At 40.8% G+C, this 20,929-nt stretch overlaps 2 protein-coding genes across 2 annotated transcripts; both read right to left on the bottom strand.

The window, feature by feature from the left end:
* Window positions 1-2,175: 2,175 nt before the first annotated feature.
* LOC118778976 (adenosine receptor A3-like) lies at window positions 2,176-14,162 on the bottom strand. The gene is given in 4 exon segments (XM_036530779.1): window positions 2,176-2,290; window positions 7,703-7,748; window positions 12,470-13,023; window positions 13,831-14,162. Coding segments are annotated over 4 exon segments (1,047 nt in total).
* A 1,875-nt stretch (window positions 14,163-16,037) lies between these two features.
* LOC118778975 (adenosine receptor A3-like) lies at window positions 16,038-17,978 on the bottom strand. The gene is made up of 2 exons (XM_036530778.1): window positions 17,647-17,978; window positions 16,038-16,794 (listed from the first exon to the last, which is right to left on the bottom strand). The coding sequence occupies exons 1-2, from the start codon at window positions 17,976-17,978 to the stop codon at window positions 16,038-16,040; spliced, it is 1,089 nt and encodes a 362-aa protein (XP_036386671.1).
* Window positions 17,979-20,929: the final 2,951 nt, after the last annotated feature.

Genomic DNA, 20,929 nt, shown 5'->3' with positions numbered 1-20,929 from the left:
AGGATTGCAGATGAAAAACTTGGACAGATATTCTGATATAAACTTTTTCAGAATGGTCAGTTATGCACAAATAAATTCGTAAATGAATATTAAATACTTGTAGTACAAAGATAAGGATATCCTTCTGTACTGTACTTTATTACACATATATTGTTCATTTAGCAGATGCCCATACTCTGGCCAACTCAGACGATTTCAGAGAAGAATTCATTTACATTTAGGATAAAATGTAAATACAATTCACATATAAAGTGTTACATGCACTCCTGGTGCAAAACTGCCCAAAACTAGCATAGGTTGTTGTGGTATTAACTGCTATTTTAAGGCAAAGTTGTAGTTGATGACTAACAGGGAATTTCCTACTTTCAAAACATATTTAAATGAGATACCGCATGTCAGATGGAAACAGATTTGTCTGTTTCAATTTAATAGATATTATTACATTACTGGCTTCCAAATTGAAGCTGAAATGTGTGATTAAAACAATAAGATATGTAAATGTATTTATTTATTTTACAAAGCCAAAATACAAAGGTTTATCACACAATGCACATATGAAAAAAAAAAAAAAAAAAATATATATATATATATATATATATATATATATATATATATATATATATATATATATATATATGTATAATATAATTATGCATTATTTACAACACAGTAATAATAAATTTCTCTCTGATATCATAGAGCATAGATGCATAGATTGTGTGGAATGATTTTGTTGATGATTTCTAGTAATATTCATACCGATACTGAATTCTTAGACACTAAACAGAAATATTTTTGTAATCATACATGAGTATAGATAACCAATCCGGGAGCTGCAGCAGGTAATGTGTGAACATTTATCAATTGTTTATTTAGGGTGTGTGTTAACTCCAACCTTTGAGCACAATGCTTGAGGCCACTGGAGCACTAAAACCCCTCCTCCAAAAATGGCTTATTGTTTGGATCTTTCTGAAGCAATAACCTTTTGTTTCAGGCCATCAGAAGGGTAGCCAACTGGCTACTGTTGCTAGCAAACCGTTCAGCCTTTCAGCTTGCTTGCTAACGAATGTACCATTACAGTAATTTCTAATCAGAGCATGCTTACACAAAATGTTTTGTAATTTTTCTGATCTGCTGGTCAATGCATTGGCTCAAAAGGAAACAACAAAGGTTGACAAACCATTACACTGCATTAATTATTCACTGGTGGGTGAGCTACTTCTAATATACTATACATACCTTGGGAGAGACAAGGGCTTTATGCCAGGACTGAATAATAATTATCACACCACAAACAAGGCCCTTCCAGCCAAGTGCGTTATGTCACAGACATATGGCTGGACATATGGCCCATAGTTATTTAACTTTTATGTGCATATGCACATTAGAAACCGGATGTTGAACAACTGGAAAATGACAGCCTAATACTCTATTGAGAGAAATGTGGTACTGTCAACAGCATGTATCAAAAAATTACAACACCGGTGTTTAGTTTGTGTTTAATTATTTGTGGAAAAAACAGTGGGAAAAGAAATTGTGGTGTTTACTTTAGAATTTTTCTTTGATGTGGGTGATGGAAGGTGTTGTGGTAAACAGACAGCACCTGGAATAATGTTAATATTTTTTTGTAAGCATGCTCTAAACAAATGAAGTTTATGGAGTATAAGACCTCTTTGAAATAGAGCCCATTCATTTTTTTCTATATTCAAGTGGAGAGGAAGATACAACTGAAAGTGATTAACAAAGAGTGGGCTTAATATGATAATGGTGCATTTGTCTTCTCCATTATCATATCAAAACCTGGGGTTTCAAGCTGTTCTCAATTAGAAAAACCAAACAACAATTAGAATTTCATGTTAATTAGGCAGCCGAGAAAACAGACAGACAGCAAAAACAGTGTGTGCCGCAAACGGTTTGATGATAGGCCTAGCCAAACTCCTACCACACTTTTGAATAAAGCAAAAAATGATTCCTATGGTGCTAAAGGAAAAAAAATCAGAATGTGGCCAATCACTGCTACAAGCGATGAATATAGGAAGGTTAGACAGCAATATCTGCGCCTCAACGGATGTTGATTTTGGTGTGCTGTCGCGTCAAGGGTAGTTAATGGAGGGAATACCCCTGAATTAAGCGACGCGGAGTCATTGTCTCAGATTCTTCTTTAATAACAGGCTTCTACTGTTTCTCTGCCAGCCCCCCCTCCACCGCCCCCAGTGCCCACAGTCTCCACGCCCTCCTCCCCTGCGCTCCCTCATTGAGATTCAGCCTGGCACGCAGGCAGTGCCCAGTCCTTGGCACCAGCATCCGAGGGGGAGATCCGTACCAATCTTTTTTTTCTTCGCAGTTCGCAACCCAATAATCGTCTGGCCCCCACCAACAAACCCCCGGCGCTACCTGTGTTTCTGTGAGTTCATTTTACTCGCTGATTGCTGCGGCCAGAGAAATCGTAGGAGACGGTTTCCGTGCTCAGGGGGGATCGGCTGCCCTGAGTCAAGCGTTTGCTTTTAACCGGGCGACCAGGGGGGAGCCGTCTGCGGCGTTCCTTTCACGGAGCAGATTGAAAGACGGCCCTTTGTTTGTCTGACTTGCACTGTTTACTTTTTCCCCGCTCGCTTCGGTTTCTGTAATGCCGAAAGAAACAGCGAGGTCGTTTGCTTTATTTGCTGAAGAAACTTGGAACGATTTGTTGAGAAAAGGCTTTGGCAAAGCTGAGATGAAGAGTGGTGTAAAGGAGACCTTGGAATTCAACATGGGAGCCATTTTGTTTCTAATAAGCACACCTTGTAAAGTTGGGGGTGGGGGTGGGCGGTAAGTACTCTTTGTTGGGGGACAGGCTGTTCTCCTGGAGAGCAGAATTCTCAGGTGATTTGGTGATTGTGAAAGTTTTTTTTCTTTCTTAATCACAGGTATTCCTCTGGCTGAGTCCTGCTTGCCTTTGCTTGACTAGGTTCCTGTGTCATTTTGCACATTTTCTTTCAGATTTTGCTTTGCTTGACACATTTCAAGAGTTCGGGAACACACTCACACTTTGCCCGACTGTAACAGACATTACACATGTTCTCTGCGGTGCGATGCTGTTTCTCTCTTCAGTACATTATCTAGTTACTGCACACAGATTTGTCTGTGTGGATTGTCTAATATGTATGGTACATACATGCAATATTATAATCTTAAGTAAACAAGGTCTATTTGATTTTTTAGACTGTAACCATATAAGTAAAATATTAGAAAGGAAAATATATAATACAGAGTCACAGTTTATTTAATTGACAGTAAACTAATAATATTTATTTATAAACTGAATTCAAATCTCTGAAGATGTAACAACTGTTTGGTTCCCCCTAAATTGAAGTCCACAAGGACAATAGAGAGTTATGTAGGTCTCATCGTATCCCCTTACATTACTCTGTGTTGGCTCTAGGCACTTCCAGTGCTGTTCAAAGCAAAAGAGAAAAGGATGTTTGTTCTGTGAAACTTCCTGTTATGCCACTCAGGCGGGCTGAGCCAAAATGGTGACCGTTGTGGCTAACTCATTCACTGCTGCCTTTTAGCATTATAGCCAACATTCTGTATTTAAACGGCCTCTTTTATTTATTCATGAGAGGTGGTCTTGAATTGAATGCACAATGATTTGTGTGTTTAATGAAATCGCATTCACACTGTATAATCCAAGGATGGATTGACAGAATGAACTTTCACCTGTGCTTTGTAAAGTCATGTTTTCTTTTTGCTCCTGATTTCATCTTGATCAAATTTATCATAAAATCCATAATTGATAAAATCCTTGTTACCGATGGATGAGGATTGAGGATTTTACGGAACGACCATGGTTGATCAAAAGCAGCAGTAAGGTATAATCTATAGTTCTAGGGATATCCATAGGCAGCATTGCTCTCTGTTTGAATTCCTGGTCACAGAAAGGTTGCAGGGCCGGTTTTTCACCAGGATTACATGCCAGCTCAGTTGAACCGACTCGCCCCGTGGGGGTGACGGTGCATACCATGGGCACTATTCTGATCCCCACTTCGTCATGTGTGCCTGGGGTGGGCGTGACTGTTAGGTGGCAGGGCAGATTACAGAATCCACAATCTCACTGACAAAACACCACCAGCTCCCTCTGGAGCTGTGACAGCTGGAAAGCCCTGCACAGACCCCCTTGCTAATTTGCAATGTATATGCCATTATGTACAATAAGCAACAAGATATCAGTCAAAACACTCAATCGATATTTGTATAGAATTACTATTATATTAACTGAAATTATTCAGCCTGAGGAAAAACCTACCGTTTCCAAAGTACGGATGCAATGTAAACGTAAACTAACACAAAACACATTTTTCCTTGGAGGTGAGAAAGAGAATGAATGAGGAAGTCTTTTTTTATTCAGGTGTTGTACTTTTCATTAACAAATGCATCGTTTTTTCTTAAAATACAAGAGAAAACATAATGTTGGAGTATTTTTCTCTAAAAACGCATTAGTTTTCCATTTGCCATTCATAAACAGAGCTCTGTTGAAATGTAAATGAAATGACCATAATAGTGGCTCAGCTTTAATGCTGTTACAAATGCACTACAGAAACAAACAAATTGAAACGTTTTCTGTAGAAATGACCCAAACATAGCTTTTCTCTGACTTTTTGAGCGTTGGTCTCACAGTCTTCCATGCATCTCTTCAGAATAAAAGATAAATCAGTTTCTGCCCCCACCCCGTGTACATCCCCTTGCCGTGTAATGGCCACTCAGAGGACTGTGGTGCCACTCCCCATCTAATTAATTCAACATCTCAATTAAGGGCCGCCCCGCACCCCCATTGCCCCGTCCCCCTCCTTTTCATTCCGCCCCACTGCGCATGGCTCTGGCTCTTGTGGGGCCTAATTCCTTGCCAAAACATTTCAATCACTGTCCGTGTTAATTAGGCCAAAGAGGAATCCTGAATGTTAATGAGCTGCACGACTGCCTTTCAGTGTGCTCGGTTCTCATGCTAATTTATGCAAAACGAGACCCTCTCATCCCCTCATGCCCCTCTGTGGAGCTTGACCCATTCCTTCAAGTCCCCCTCGGCTATGATGCCACAGCAGACCCTCCCCCTAACTCACCCTCAAACCTTGACCCTCCTCACCCTCCACGCACCCTGCCATGAGTGCCTGCCATTCGCTGCCCGGCTGTTACTCTTGACAGAGGACAGGCTGAGTGTGCCCGCAACTTATATCCTTCTTTTGTCCTTTAACAGATATGGCAGGTGTCAGAGTCACAATTTGCGTGATATTCTTGTACCATCTGGTTAGGAGACAAGATGCCCTAAAAGCTGGAAAGTTGACTGGCGCACATTCACAGGGATCAACACAACACATACTGTTTACCACATGAGGTTGGTAGTTCTTAGAGATAGAGTCTTATGTCTGTGTGATTGTGTGAGAACTTTGTTTAATTTGTTACACTGTAAGAGATATAGACAAATAAGGTTTTAGATCATGTATAGGTCTCATTATACAGAGAAATCAACTGGGCTGTAAAACAGCAGAATACAGATCATTTGCAGTGTATATACAGCGTATACAGTACGTATATAGCCCCACTCTATTTTAATAGCTTCTTTCAAGATGTGTCTTGCAGTGGTTTGATGATTTTTTTAAACTCTTGCAGTGGACTGATGATTTTTTAAGACTTCAAGTGGTTTGATGATTTTTTTTCCCACCTAAAACATCACATCTGAGCATTTTGTTGACAGTTTGCATTGAGTAATTGAATAACTTTGTTCAAACTACAGTGATTTTTGTTCAATTTTTTGACCATTTTTGCTTTTCCAAGAGCTTCTCCACCGAAAATAGGGTTTGTTGTTGACCATTTATGCCACTGTGACAAAGGTATACCCTGCTTTTCAAATAGTAGGTTGACTGAGGATCGTAAATTGACACCACAATTTCAAGTGAAATTACCAGAGTTTATGGGTACTATAATACTTGGCATGCTTTTTAACATGCTTTCATCACTCCTGATGCGTCAGGAGGGCACAAGAAGAAGCTACAGATGTGTCTCTTGTGTTCCAAGTGAGTAGAAATGATAGCTATGCGGAGCTGGGAGCTCCTTAATTGAATGAATGATCAAGTAATTTAGTGGAAAAATTAACCTGTCATTCCCTATTTATTGTACGAAAAAAAAAAAACAGATGTCATTTTGGCCAGACGCTCTGACCACTTACAACAGAAAAGAAGAATTTGCCAGGTTGTCCCCCAGATGATGCTGTTGAGTAGTGCCAAGTCCAGCACCCTAAAATGGCTGAAGGGCAGCCATTTTGTTGTTTCATTTTTTTCTTCTCCTTCGTGAAGCAGACTCTGCACAGCTTTGTGTAGGCAATGGGAGGCAGCTGGGGGAAGCCATTTTTAAATTCGCCTATATACTTCTGTTAAACAGCCTGTTTCCGCACACAGGGTCGCGAGGCTGGAATGGGACCAGGTTTTTTGACAAAAATGGGCACTAATTCCTGGCAGAGATTCGAGCAGCTTCCCTCGATCACATGCCAGCCTTCCTGGATGCCAGTGAGTTACGCTTTGGGCTTTCACAAATTATCGCTGTTTCTGTGGCGGCTGTGTTGCATTTTGTGTTTGTTTTGCCTTTTTTGAAAATTCTTCTTTCCTAAATAGCCACAGCTATCCTGTTCCCACTTTTTGGTTTGGTAATGATACACCTGTGCTTGGGTCTTTTTTTTCTTATTACAGTCCACACTGATTCTTTCGACAGTAGTTATTTATTGAGCTCTTCCGTAGTTGACCGAAAGGTGGTTGCCGAGCTTTCATAGCTTTCATCCTTTAATTGCTGTTCTGAACCAACCGGGCCGAGGGTTGGAGTAAAAAATGGCAAGGAAAAAGAAAGGAAAATCACAGCCTTTGAGGTAATTCCTTGTAAAGTCTCTGCCAAAAGCCTCCTTCCGTTGCTCTGGGGCCATGTCAGCTGGACGAGCCATGCTTGTGTATTGGACTAGCGAATGTTGCCTGAAAGAATTCCAAAATGACAGCCATCTTTGCTGCTTGTGCGTACTTGTCTTTTTGTCTTGGTTTTATTATTGAAATGATGCTCGCTGAAAAACACTGACCCTCAGATAAGTCAAGTGCTGGCAGCAGCATTTGCACACATTTGAGCTATCACAGCAAGGTCACGACAATTCCTTATTGGGGCTTAACTTCAGCAAACTACTCCCAATAGTGGTCAACAATGAGGCCCCACTCTCCCTCATCATGTGCCATCATTCCTTGAGACCACAGAAGCCAAATATCAAACTTTAATTGTACCTTCATTCCCACTCTATGGATGAGGTCAACTTCAATCTATAGCACCACAAGTTGAAGCTTTTTTATCATCATTTTGTATCTGTGCCATTTTATTCCAGAAAATAAACAATTTTGTATTTGGCTTCTGTATTTAATTGCTTATAATCTCTTGTGGTTTGTGACAGTTTTCATTGGGAAGGACATTTTGTTCAGCTACATTTGATGAAGTGATTGATTTATTTATTGTTTTGTTGATTTTGGTGTTACCTATTGTAGTATGTACTGTCGACAATTCTGTAGTCTCTCTCTCAGTTCAGTCCAGTCTAGGTCAATGTGTTACTGACAGGTCAGACAAATGCATGGTGCTAAAGCAATAGTATAACAAAAATTAAGAAAGTTAAGTGTAACTATGTAGAGTTAAAAACATATATACATACAGGGTTATAGCTGATGTAATATTCAATGTTCTCTCTCTCTCTGTTTCTCAGAAATCCCGCTCTGTCGTCACTCATGTGGCCATGCTGTAGACACTGTCCTTGAGGCTGAGGTAGTAGATTGAATAGTTGTGGGGTTTGTATCCTCCCTCTGAGATAACTATACAATCTACTGTCTTTCCTAAGGAGACGGTCAAATCGTCCCGGCTGCGAAGGACTGAGCTCATCCACACCTCTGGAACTCATGTATTCAGCTCTGCGGGGTTAATTCATTCTCCTCATTGTTTTGCACAAGGCACTGATGAAGCAATACTGGCTCATTCCGAAGCTACTAAACATTTTGTGAGCGTTGCAGTGTGACCACTGATCGAGAGAAGACCTGTCCAGCGAGATGTCTTGGTATTTGTGTGTGAGGCCTTCATTTCCAGGTCAGCAGGTCCTGCCGTGCCCTCATGACGTGAGGTAGTAGGTTGTATAGTTTGGTGGGAGGGATTGCACCCTGTTCAGGTGATAACTATACAGTCTATTGCCTTCCTCATGGGACACACTGACTGCAAGGTGGGCTACAAGAAGCAAGCGGAATCCCTTGGAAATGCAGCCATTGGACATAGCCTTCATACAGTACAAAATGTCTAGATTTCAATGGGTTTGATTGTACGTTATGGCAATGTTTACCGCTACTTCTGTGAGATACAGTCCTAGTAAGTGCTACAGCTAACAATATATACTAATCGGAATCTAAGAGGTGCTGGTTTTTTGCAATGTGTAGAAGTGTTACGTTTTTTGATGTTTCAATCAAAAGGGCGATAAATGAATTATGATCATTGGATTTAATGGCACTCACTTGTTCATTGGTCAAAATGATGAAATTACCACAATAAAAATGCAATGCACCAAAAAGCTTGCACTGGACACAATACTTCCCAGAATGAAGTCAGGTTCCTGTTACAAGTAAAGCCATAGTGTTACACATTTAGTGTCATGTCACATAGTCCTGACACATAATGACACACAGATTGTCACAATAATGAAAACAAACTTAATGAAAGTTGACAGAAATGTGTCTAGAATCAAAACCATTTTTTGGTCATTTTAATCTTAACACGTGTTCTGTACTTGCAAATAAGGCCTGTTGATTGTGGATCAGTTTGTGTGGGTTAGATTGCTCATCAGGACATCAGTGTCATAGACAGACACAGGCCCACAGACACAGACAGACCTTAGTAGCAAGGCCTGTGCCAGTGTCAGTGTCTGTGGTTGGGCATGTTGCCAGCAGGAGGCACTGCAAGAGTTATCTGACAGATTTTGTGTGACTTCCTGATTACTGCCCAAGAAGACATGTACACATGGACATGTTTTTATGTACACTCAGATGGACACACAATCAGAAACATACAGTACATACATACCATACATACATACAAACATATACACACATATGTACACATAATCTCATCTGATTTATTTAAATATGTGTTTACTTATCCAATAAATTGCGTTACATTTAAATCTGTCAGTAGACTGACACCTTAATATGCAGGAAAACTGCATTGGTCAGACCATGTTCTTCAGTGCTTGACAGAGACAGGTATTTATGCCATTATGTGCAATATTTAATGCCACATGAAGTTACCCCAAAAGGCAAATACACATTATCACTGCACAATCACAGGTTGCTATAGTGCACTACACTTCTTTTTTTCATTAATGACAATTTGCAACCTGTGCCTCACCATGTTTTTAATGCTTTAATCAGTAGGTAATTAAGAAGCATCATAACGCAGATACAATTTTGTCAGCATTTATTCTACATCACAGAGAATTTGTTACATTTCTTGTATTTTATACTGATTTCTCCTGTCAATTTAAAACATTTCCTTAATTAAAGATTAACAGACCTTGCCTAGATGTGTAAATGTACCACCAGTGACTGACCTACATCCTTTTTGTCTGACACATTGTAATTTTAGACTCTTAATTTGAACAGCTTCCATAGAATTTGATTAAATCTGCCTTTTTAAGACCATTTGCCCCTAAATAAACTTTCACTCTTAAATGCTGAAAGTGAAGCTGTGCTTCCAGAGAGGACTCTAAACACTACCAGGTGTCTTGGTAACACAGTTATATTTATAACCAACAGGGCAAGTAGCAACGCACAACATGACTACACAATCTCCTTACGACCTGTACCAGTTCAACACAAAGCGCCAGAGCCCGAGGGTTAAACAAGGACAAACCCTCTCAAACCTAGGGTAAAGTAAACAGAAATAACTCCAGATAGTGTCCGTGCTCAACAGAAAGGTCTGATAACGATAAGCCATGGCTTGATAAAGGTAACAAACTCTTCACTGGAGCAGGTGACTCAGGAGTGGTATGTGTAAGCTGTAAAACTTGATTTCATTGCCAGTGTTTCTTTTATTCTCATGGAACACTGTGGTAAGAACTGGCACTAACTGATAGGTGTGTGTGTGTGTGTGTGTGTGTGCATGCGTGGGTGCGTGTGTTTATATCTCCACTTGCAAGCTAAAGACATAAAAACAGCTGAGATTTAACTGTCTAACATACATTAGCCAGTCCCGAACCTCCTGGAGGTACTTAATCTTCATCACTGTAATCTTCATCATGTTCTTCATTAATACACTATTAACCTTTTGGAGACATAGATCAGAATAGAAGCATGCCTGGCACACTGGTGCAATCATGTGTCTGTATAGGTACATTTAAGCCACAGTCATACCTTAGTAACAAAACATTTGCAAATGTTGTTCAATCAGCAGTTGGGTTGGTTGCACTGTCACCTTCCTGTAGCAGCACACCCGACAACAGCATACTGTTTTACTGCATAGTACACAGCTTGTCCTGTTTTAACCTCACATACTTAGTTTGCTCCAGTTGTGTATATTATGAGAAAGCCTGTAATGTCACAACGGTCCAAGGGATATACGCTTAAAATATGAAAAGTGTGATACAGTTACTGTGAATTGTGACAGAAAAAAAAAAAAATATATATATATATGCATATTTTTTACCGTGTAAATATATTTTGCACGTGTTTTTAACCTCACTTTGTTCCATAGTATGACTGAAGCGCCACCAAGTGGCAAATTTTGCATTGGGTAAAAACAACTAAACACCTATGATACAAGATGGAAAAACGTTAAAAAGTCAAAACTCTGGATCTTAAAGACATTAGTAAGACGATTTTGTCAACAATGGCTAATTTAAAGTGGAATACACCTTAAACTATTACGCTATATGTTAAAAACTCCTTCGAGAAACTAAAAATACTAGGTTGTGTACGCGTAATACACAGCTAAACGAATACCCATTTTATATGAACAATTCCAACCTTTTTTAGCACTTTAAATCTGGGGCTCGCGAGGCCGTGCAGCCACAGATCGCCCGTAAACCAGAAACAAAAAGCGGAAACATGACTGCCCACAGAAGTACACGAAAAAGTAGATGCTACACGAAAGCGGTTCGGTTTGAAAACAGTGCAACTATGACTCAATAAGACCTGTCTGCATTTTTCGTCACTACAACGCGCTTTGACCGATGTGTGACCGCACTCGTAAATGTAATATCAGCAAACTCAAACAGTTCAGTTTTGGAGGTTATTTTGGGCAGGAAAGCTACAATACATTCCATACCTTGCGATTCTTCATGGTTCTACCACACAGCTCAGTATAACACTGCTCTATTACAATAAAATTGGACTGCAATAACAGGAATATGTTGAGTGTTGGCTAGGGTCACAGGTGAAGAATAACAGCAATGCACTGCAAGTAAAACAAATACAAATTTATATAAGCCATATTTTACATTGTATCACGTTGGAATCTAATATCAAACACAATCCAAGACAGTCTTTCCAAAAAACAGTAAACATTTTTTGCCTACTTTGAAGAATTGCAGGATTGAAGAATTGAAGTTTTGATTCGTTTAACACTTGTTTGGTCACTGCATAATTCCGTTTGTGTTATTTCATAGTTCTGGTGTCTTTACTATTATTCTAAACTGTGGAAAATAATAAAACTAAAGAATAAAAGCTGTTTCCAAAATTTTGACTGGTACTGTATGGGTTTTTTCCCCAATACCAATGTTTTTTTTCTGACTAAGGCTTTGCCCTTAAGATTGAGCTGTTACCGTAATCCATACAGTAATAGATCTTAAAACAAATATTTGTTATTAAAACTACAGCTAAGACAGGTAAGGCACTGACATTTTAAACAAATGAATATAAAAATATTTTGTTTATGCAGGCAGGTGCATCAGGACCAGTTTAAATGTATACCAGCAATAGCCACATACACATCATACAATTATCATAAGATGCAACTGATAAACTACCAGCACACAAAGCTAAATAATTCATTCAACTGACATTCATAATACTATAAACAAGCGAACATCCTCCTCTTACTTGTACCAAAAAGATATGACAATTCACATCCCTGTGCATGAGCTACAGATAAGAAAATAGCACATTTTTTTTTATTTATTTATTTATTTATTTTTATCTCCGTAGAATGCATAGTATAGTCACTTTTCTAGCTGTGCATGTGCAGGTGTGCATCTTGGCTTGTTTGTGATGAGGCGGGGGTAGGCTGAGGATCACTGTTTCAGATGTGGCTCACTCTGACGATAATCCGATGCTTGTTTCATCTCTCATCATCTTCACTTCGTTGTCATTTCGGACAGCACTGGTGGCGTCCCCGCAGGTGTTGCTCTCAGGGCCCAAGTGGTTCTGAGGGACCAAATGGGGAGGACACCTGCTCCAGATCTGCAGGTACGCCTTCCTGATTTTGGGGACCTTAAAAGCGTACACGATGGGGTTCACTGCTGAGTTAGCGTGTGACAGAACGATCCCAACGTAGAAGACGGCATGGGGGATGTTGACCGGGTTGCCGAAGAACGCCATGCAGTTCATGAGGCACAGCGGCAACCAGCAGGCAGCAAAGAGAAGCAGGACCAGTGCGAGGGACTTGGCCAGGTTCTTCTCCTTGGCATAGTAGGCCTGCGATTCAGCATTCCGAGCCCTGCTCTCCATAAGGCGCATCCTGATGGTGTGGAAGAGATGGGCGTACAGAGCCACCATGACCAGCAGGGGGAGCAAGATGCACCCAAAGAAACTGAAGTAGACCAAGTATGACATGGGGATCACAGCTGTGAATTGACACACAGTGGTGGTGGAGTTGCCCAGCGAGGCCAGGGTGTCGTGGTTATACCACCCGAACATGGGGGTTAGCCCCAACACACAGGAGACCAGCCAGCATGCTCCCACGGCCACCCAGGTGCGCTTCTGTGTGATCATCCCTTTGTACCTGTAAAATGCATGGGGCTGTCATTAACTAGCCTTGCTCTGATAAGCTTGATCACATTGCTACACTTTAATTTGCATGTAAACAGATTTGCAAAGAAAAGAAGCCTTGTATAAATCTAGAACAGTCCAATTTCAACCACAAGTCAAGGGTAAATACGCTCTGCATGACAATTCACAGTGCAGAACAGGACAGTTATAATGGCCCATCACAGAACTACTGACATGGCTGAATAAACACTCAAATAGGCGTGCTAGTGATGAAGACTGGGGAATGGTCAAATCTTATTCCTGTCTTTATGAAACAGCAAATGAATATTAATAATTTTTGGAATGATGGGCCACCTATTCCACAGTATCTCTATTAAAAGGGTCTGCACTTTTTACAGACTGTGACTGTGAAGAGTTTTTTGCTTACACATTTTCAAAAGCTGTCTGTGTAGGAGATGAAGCAACTACAATTATACATTAAAACCTGTAGCAGTGGTGTTTTACAGAAAGTTAACTATAGCTAACAGGGCTGAATGTTAACAAACAGCCTCGCAAGGAGCAGAGTGCCACACACCTCAGACATTAAAGTGATACCATAAACCTATTTAGCTTGCCAGTTTGATTCCTTGCTCTGCATTTAAAAGGGATGTGCATTAAAGTTGTTGTTATGGACTTACATGAGGAAAACTTCAGCTACAGTTAGACATGCATGTGAAATGATAATTCAGTGGTAATTCAAGCACTGATATTATAAGTATGAGGCTCACCCTTGAGGTGATGTGGGTGGCAGGAGCACAGGTGCCCCTGGGCAGAGTCTCACCTCAGGGGGATGTGGACACGGAGATGGCGATCCACAGCAATGGCTAGAAGGAAGACGATGGAACTCTGGATAACCAACACCTCGACGCAGCTGATGAAGAGGCAGCCGTGGAAGGACATCTGTGCCCGTCCATCCACCAACACAGCCACTGGGATGGCCACCTCGCCTACCAGGAAGTCGGCGATTGCCAGCGATGCTACAAAGCAGAAGGTAGGCTGGTGTAGGGAGCTGTTGGCCCACACCGCCCAAATGACCAGTGCGTTACCCAGGCAGCACGCCACAGCGATGAGCACCTCTACTACCACGTAGACAGCGCCCGCCTCATCAGCCATGTGCAAGGGACTCCTTTCAGTGTCAAAGCCTCAGAGAAAGTGAGTCAAAGATCCTCAGGCTTTTGAAGAAGCTCTTCAATAGCACATGTTATGTTTTAGTATAATGAATTTAAATATATCCCCTGGGGCTACTTAAACATCTCTCTGTTAACAATTCAAATATATGTTTTGCTTAGGTCTCATTACATGTTGAACTGACTGCTGATTAACATTTGTACAGCAAAGGAGCTTCAGCATGAGGGTTAACACTTTTTTATTTATAGGAGTCTGTGGTGACACACAGATGCTGCACTGCCCTTTCAATGCAGGAGCATTATGTGTCAGCTCACAGGAAATCATACCCACAGTACGAAGTCGCTGGTCATGAAGCTTCTTAGGAAAGCCAGACTTGTTTGCCTATTGCGGCAATGCCAACATATATTTTGCATGTATATCTTACATATATCTTTCAGCAAGGTCAGAATGCATTGTTTGGTTGTTATAGATCTCACCACACTTATGATGCAGGTACAGTACATTAATGCTATTGTCCTGTATGTGTGTCACTGCGAGTGTTGGGGTCTAAGTAACAGTCTGTTCAACTAATCCTTCCTCTAAAGTGAACTGACTATGTGACCTCTCACATTCCCTCCCCATCTTTTTTTTCAGATCACTGATGTGAAAGTGAAATGAAGCCTTACTTGTTTCTTCCAGTTGATCCAAGCAGAATGACAATGTTGTCACCACAGTTTTAATGAGGTGTTGATCAAGCTGGTGTCATTATCTGATGCAACAAAACCCCTTCTTTCCCTTTTTAAATGTTCTTAAATAATTCTTAACTAATTGGCTTATTCTAACAGCAAAGACTTCAGTAGGTTCTTTTTTTCTCCAACATATTTTTTCAAACTCTTCAAACTTTATTTTATAGAAAAGAAGAACAATTCTTTCATTAGAGTCAACTGAGAATGTTTTTCTTACACAAAATAACTCTTCTTTATTTTGTAAGATCTTATGATATGAACAGACACTATCAGATATTTTCAAAATATTTAATAAAGCTGATAAAATAATATCTCAAAAATACAAACATGTCAAAAATAGTGACAGATAGATCCATATAGGATTTCCTTTTTTGAAAGCATGTTTTGACAAAGTTGAAAGCCACAGTCATACTTATGCACATGTTACCGTGATACATGTGTGACTTGTTTATTAGCAACTTTGTTAAGGGCTGTTGGAAAGGGAATTTTGCATACCATATGGGGGTCATGTTTGCTGTGAGTTTTATCATAAATGCATGGACATTTACGATCATCATAGCACATGCTAACACAAACCCACATTGTCGTTTTCCATCATATGAAATAAAGCTGACAGATGTTCCAGGGGAACATATCTTCAACTTAAGAAGCAGTTTTTTTTTTTCAGATTTTCAGATTTTTTTCCTGTACCAATTTTTCTGACTTTGCCCTTAATATTGGGCTGTTACTGTAATCAGCAATAGATCTTAAAACAAATATTTGTTATATTTGTTATTAAAACTGCAGCTAAGACAGACAAGGCACTCACACTTTAAGCAAATGAATATAAAATCTTCTTGTTCATGCGGGCAGAGGTGCATCAGGACTAGTTTAAAAGTATACCAGCAATGCCACGTAGACATTATACACATGTCTTGACTGCTTCAAGATTACCTCTTTCATAACATAACACCAGAAAGTACAGGCACACAAAGCTCAATACAACATTCAACTAATATTCATCATAGTACAAACAAACATCCTACTTTTACTGGTACCATAAAGGTATGACAATTCACATCCCTGTGCATGAGCTACAGATAAGAAAATAGCAGATTTTTTTTATCTCCTTACAATGCATGGTATAATGACTTTTCTAACTCTGCATGCTGGTTTGTGAGTGGGGGTTAAGATGTGGATCACTGTTCCAGGTGTGGCTCGCTCTGAAATTTATCCAGACTGTTGAAAATGCCTGTTTCATTGTCTTCACTTCGTTGTCATTTTGGACAGCACTGGTGGCGTCCCCGCAGGTGTTGCTCTCAGGGCCCAAGTGGTTCTGAGGGACCAAATGGGGAGGACACCTGCTCCAGATCTGCAGGTACGCCTTGCTGATTTTGGGGACCTTAAAAGCGTACACGATGGGGTTCACTGCTGAGTTGGCGTGAGACAGAACGATCCCAACGTAGAAGACGGCATGGGGGATGTTGACCGGGTTGCCGAAGAACGCCATGCAGTTCATGAGGCACAGCGGCAACCAGCAGGCAGCAAAGAGAAGCAGGACCAGTGCGAGGGACTTGGCCAGGTTCTTCTCCTTGGCATAGTAGGCCTGCGATTCAGCATTCCGAGCCCTGCTCTCCATAAGGCGCATCCTGATGGTGTGGAAGAGATGGGCGTACAGAGCCACCATGACCAGCAGGGGGAGCAAGATGCACCCAAAGAAATTGAAGTAGACCAAGTATGACATGGGGATCACAGCTATGAATTGACACACAATGGTGGTGGAGTTGCCCAGCGAGGCCAGGGTGTCGTGGTTATACCACCCGAACATGGGGGTTAGCCCCAACACACAGGAAACCAGCCAGCATGCTCCCACGGCCACCCAGGTGCGCTTCTGTGTGATCGTCCCTTTGTACCTGTAAAATGCACAGGGTTGTCATTAACTAACCTCGCACTGATGTGCTCGGTAGTTTCGCTTGCATCCTCGATTTTTAATTTGCATGTAGAAAGATCTGTAAGGGAAAGCAGGAGCTTTCTATAAATCAATAAAGGTCTGATTTCATTCACTAGATTACTCACCACTTCTCATTTGCCAATACTATTTTGCGAACATAATTTTTCAACACATGGCAACATTGCTTAGAGCCAAGAGCTAAGTCAAAACACCCATATGAAGAAAAATATGGAATACACAAAAAATATTGAACAGATCGAGAGTAAATATGTTCTGTATGGCAGTGCGCAGTGCAGAATAGGACAGTTATAATGGGCCATCACAGAAATACAAATATGGCTGAATAAACTGCAATTAACTCAAAGTACTCACAAGGAATGCTGAAATAGGCATTCTAGTAATGAAGACTGGGGAGTGGTCAAATGTTGTTCCTGTCTTTTTAGAACAGTAGATGAAAATGGAATGATGGTCTACGTATTACACAGCAACTGTATTGAAAGGATCTGCACTTTTTTGCTAACACATTTTCAAAAGCTCTCCGTGTAGGAGGTGAAGCAACTACAATTATACATTAAAACCTATAGCCCTGGTGTTTTATAAAAAGGTAGTTGTAGGTAGCAGAGCTGAATGTTAACAAGCAGCCTCACTAGGGGCAAAGTGCCACACACTTCAGGCATTGATTGCTCTACATTCAAAAGGCACGTGCATTATAGCTGTTGTTATGGCCTTACATGAGGAAACATCAGCTACAGTCAGACATGCAAGTGAAATGGTAATTCAATGGTAATTGAAGCACTGATATTGTAAATCTCACCTGAGGGGGATGTGGACACGGAGGTGGCGATCCACAGCAATGGCTAGAAGGAAGACGACGGAGCTCTGGACAACCAACACCTCGACGCAGCTGATGAAGAGGCAGCCGTGGAAGGACATCTGTACCCGTCCATCCACCAACACAGCCACTGGGATGGCCACCGCGCCTACCAGGAAGTCGGCGATTGCCAGCGATGCTATAAAGCAGAAGGTAGGCTGGTGTAGGGAGCTGTTGGCCCACACCGCCCAAATGACCAGTGCGTTACCCAGGCAGCACGCCACAGCGATGAGCACCTCTACTACCACGTAGACAGCGCCCGCCTCATCAGCCATGTGCAAGGGACTCCTTTCAGTGTCAAAGCCTCAGAGAAAGTGAGTCAAAGATCCTCAGGCTTTTGAAGAAGCTCTTCAATAGCACATGTTATATTTGAATATAGTGAACTTAAATATATCCCTGGGGCTACTATACCTGTCTGTATTAATCACTCAGGTGTAAGTTTTGCTTAGGTCTCATTACGTGTTGAACTGACTGCTGGTTTATATTCGCACAGCAAAGGGCAGCGTATGGTTTATTGACACCTTTTTTTTTTTTGGACAGACATCCTGTGGTAGCACACAGAATCTGCACTGCCATTTCAATACAGGACATAGGGCAGCATGTGTCAGCTGCAAACCTAAAAAGGTTCATATGATATCATAACCACAATAGGAAGTTGCTAGTTGCTTCTTGTAAAAGCCTAATTTTATACGAAGCGTATTCCATGAATGCCAGCAGATATCTTGCATGTTTAATAGAAAACTCCCAGAAAAAGAAAAAAAATCATGTTAGTGGGCCAGTAAGAGAAACTCTTCCCCCTGCAATTAAATGCAGTATCCCAGAAGAGTGCATGATATGTAGGGGGTCCCATTCTTCATATTTGACTTTTCACCAATTTCAGGACTCACTGTGGACGTTATAGATCTCACCACACTTATGATGTATCACTGCTATTGTCCTGTATATGTGTCACTGCCAGTGGTCTGGTCAAAGTAACAGTCCGTTCAATTAATCCCTCTTCTAAAGTGAACTGACTATGTGACCTGTTACATTCCCTCTCCATCTTTTTTTCAGATCACTAATCTGAAAGTAAAATGAAGCCTTACTTGTCTCTTCCAGTTAATGTAAGCAGACTGCCAATATTGTGGCCACTGTTTTGATGAGGTATTGACCTAGCTGGTCTTATACTCTGTAAGTTGAAGCACTCGTGATGTAGTTTCCTGGTTTCATCACCTGATGGAGCAAAACCTCCTTCTTTCCTTTTTTAAATCTTCTTAAGTTAGTTAATTTTTATTCTGCCAACAAAAACAAAGACCTTATTTGGTTTCTTTTTTCTCCAACCCATTTTTTTTCAAACCCTTCAAACTTTATTTTACAGAAAAGAAGAAAAATTCTTTTGTTAGAGTCAATTGAGAATGTTATTCTTACTACATTTCACATGAACAGACACCATTTATCAAATATTTAATAAAGCTGTTTTTTTGTAGATAATGATAATGACAACAAGCAATAACAATTGTCACACCTGATGTTTCATTGTTCAATACACCTGTCAGTAAGCTCCTATTCTGAGCACCTTGGAAGCGGTGAAGAAGTGCATAGAACACATGTTACCGTTTGACTTGTGCGACTTATTTATTAGCTGCTTTGTTAAGGGCTGTTGTGTCTGTGAGTTTTATTATAAATACATGGGCATTTAAGAAAAGATCATCATAGCACATGGTAACACAAACCTACATTGTCCTTTTCCATCATATTAAATAAAGCTGTCAGATGTTCCAGGGGAACATATCTTCTACTTATTAAGCAGAATTTAGATAATAATCCTTACATTTACATGTAGGACCAAATCCCACCAAACTTCCTTTAAGTGATTCTAGTTTCCTCCTCTCCTATCAGACCCATCCTTTATCAGAATAACAGTGACATTCACACCATTAGGCATGATTCTCTTGTCATACTTCACATAATCCGAATTATGAAATCCATAATTACTCAACAATTGAATAAAAAAAATGTTCCACAAGAATTTACATCACAAAGTGCTCATCTTATAAATACTCAGTATTTAAATTCACTCCTCTGTGGCCAGAGGCAATGCTAGCACATTGTGTTTGAGGATGACAGCAACAGCGGCGAAACGTTGCCCAAATGCTCTCTGTCACCCCGGAGGCCCCTAAGGGTGCCTTGGTTGAAGCGGTACGTGAGCTTTCTCTTGACCTTGCAGATCTCGCCACTGCGTGCGTAGTTCCTCAGGGCACGCGCCATCTTCTGGTAGGTCATGGTCTTGCGGTTGCCTTTGCGGCAGCCCCACATCTGCGCCAGCCTCTCCTTGTGCTCAGAGGAGAACTGGAAGGTCCCGTCACCCGCCTGCAGCCACCAGATACAGCTGCGCATCTTGGGGTCCTGCAGCATCTCATACAGGAAGTGGAAGAGCCTGTTCTTCTTCCTGCCTGAAGAGAGGGGAACGTGACCACCAGAGGGGGCACAATGAATGGGTGGCTCAGATACTAAGACTGCACTATTACAAAACATTTATTATTTTCCTCATTTACTCTTTCAATATATTTCTCATGTATTATGTAACCAAATATGAGTTTTATTATTACTATTCTTCTTCTTCTTATTATTATTATTATTATTATTATTATTATTATGTATGACAGTAATACATTTTTTCTTGTAGTTTATCGTTCCTTTTTTGCATTATAGTGAAGGATGTGGCCTGTAAGCGAAACTGCTAAGTTCTACAGGACTGTTGTATCCGTGGGCAATGAGCCTTAATCAATGAAAGTGCCCCCGGGAGGCCCACAGTTTGTATATGCTCTCATTCATACCAGGTGATAAAACCAATGACGCAGATTACATTCAGAAGCATTCATATTATACCACGGACAGCACTGAAATTCCTCATCTGGCTTTACTTTGGACATAATGGAGCATCCAGTACCTTTGATGGGTGCATGGGGACGGCTATCGCTGTCACACTTGTTCGCTCCCTCCGTGCCTTGAGAGGAAGGGTAATCAGTGCACCCTGAGCTGGTGGACTGGCAGTCAGAGTCAGTGCTGGGGCTTCCATTGTATATGCACTGGTAATACCCCTAAACATGGTGCCAGCTGATTACATTGGTCACATTTTACAATAATGACACAAGTGAATAATAAATACACAGAGAGTTGCAGTAATGGTGCAGGTGAATGATAAATACACAGAGTTACAGTAGAAATGGTGATGATGACAGAGATG

The sequence above is a fragment of the Megalops cyprinoides genome, chromosome 6 (genome assembly GCF_013368585.1).
Source record: "Megalops cyprinoides isolate fMegCyp1 chromosome 6, fMegCyp1.pri, whole genome shotgun sequence".
Taxonomy (NCBI): Eukaryota; Metazoa; Chordata; class Actinopteri; order Elopiformes; family Megalopidae; genus Megalops; species Megalops cyprinoides.
Note: the sequence above shows the minus strand (reverse complement) of the source record. Positions and strands in the feature narration are given on the sequence as shown.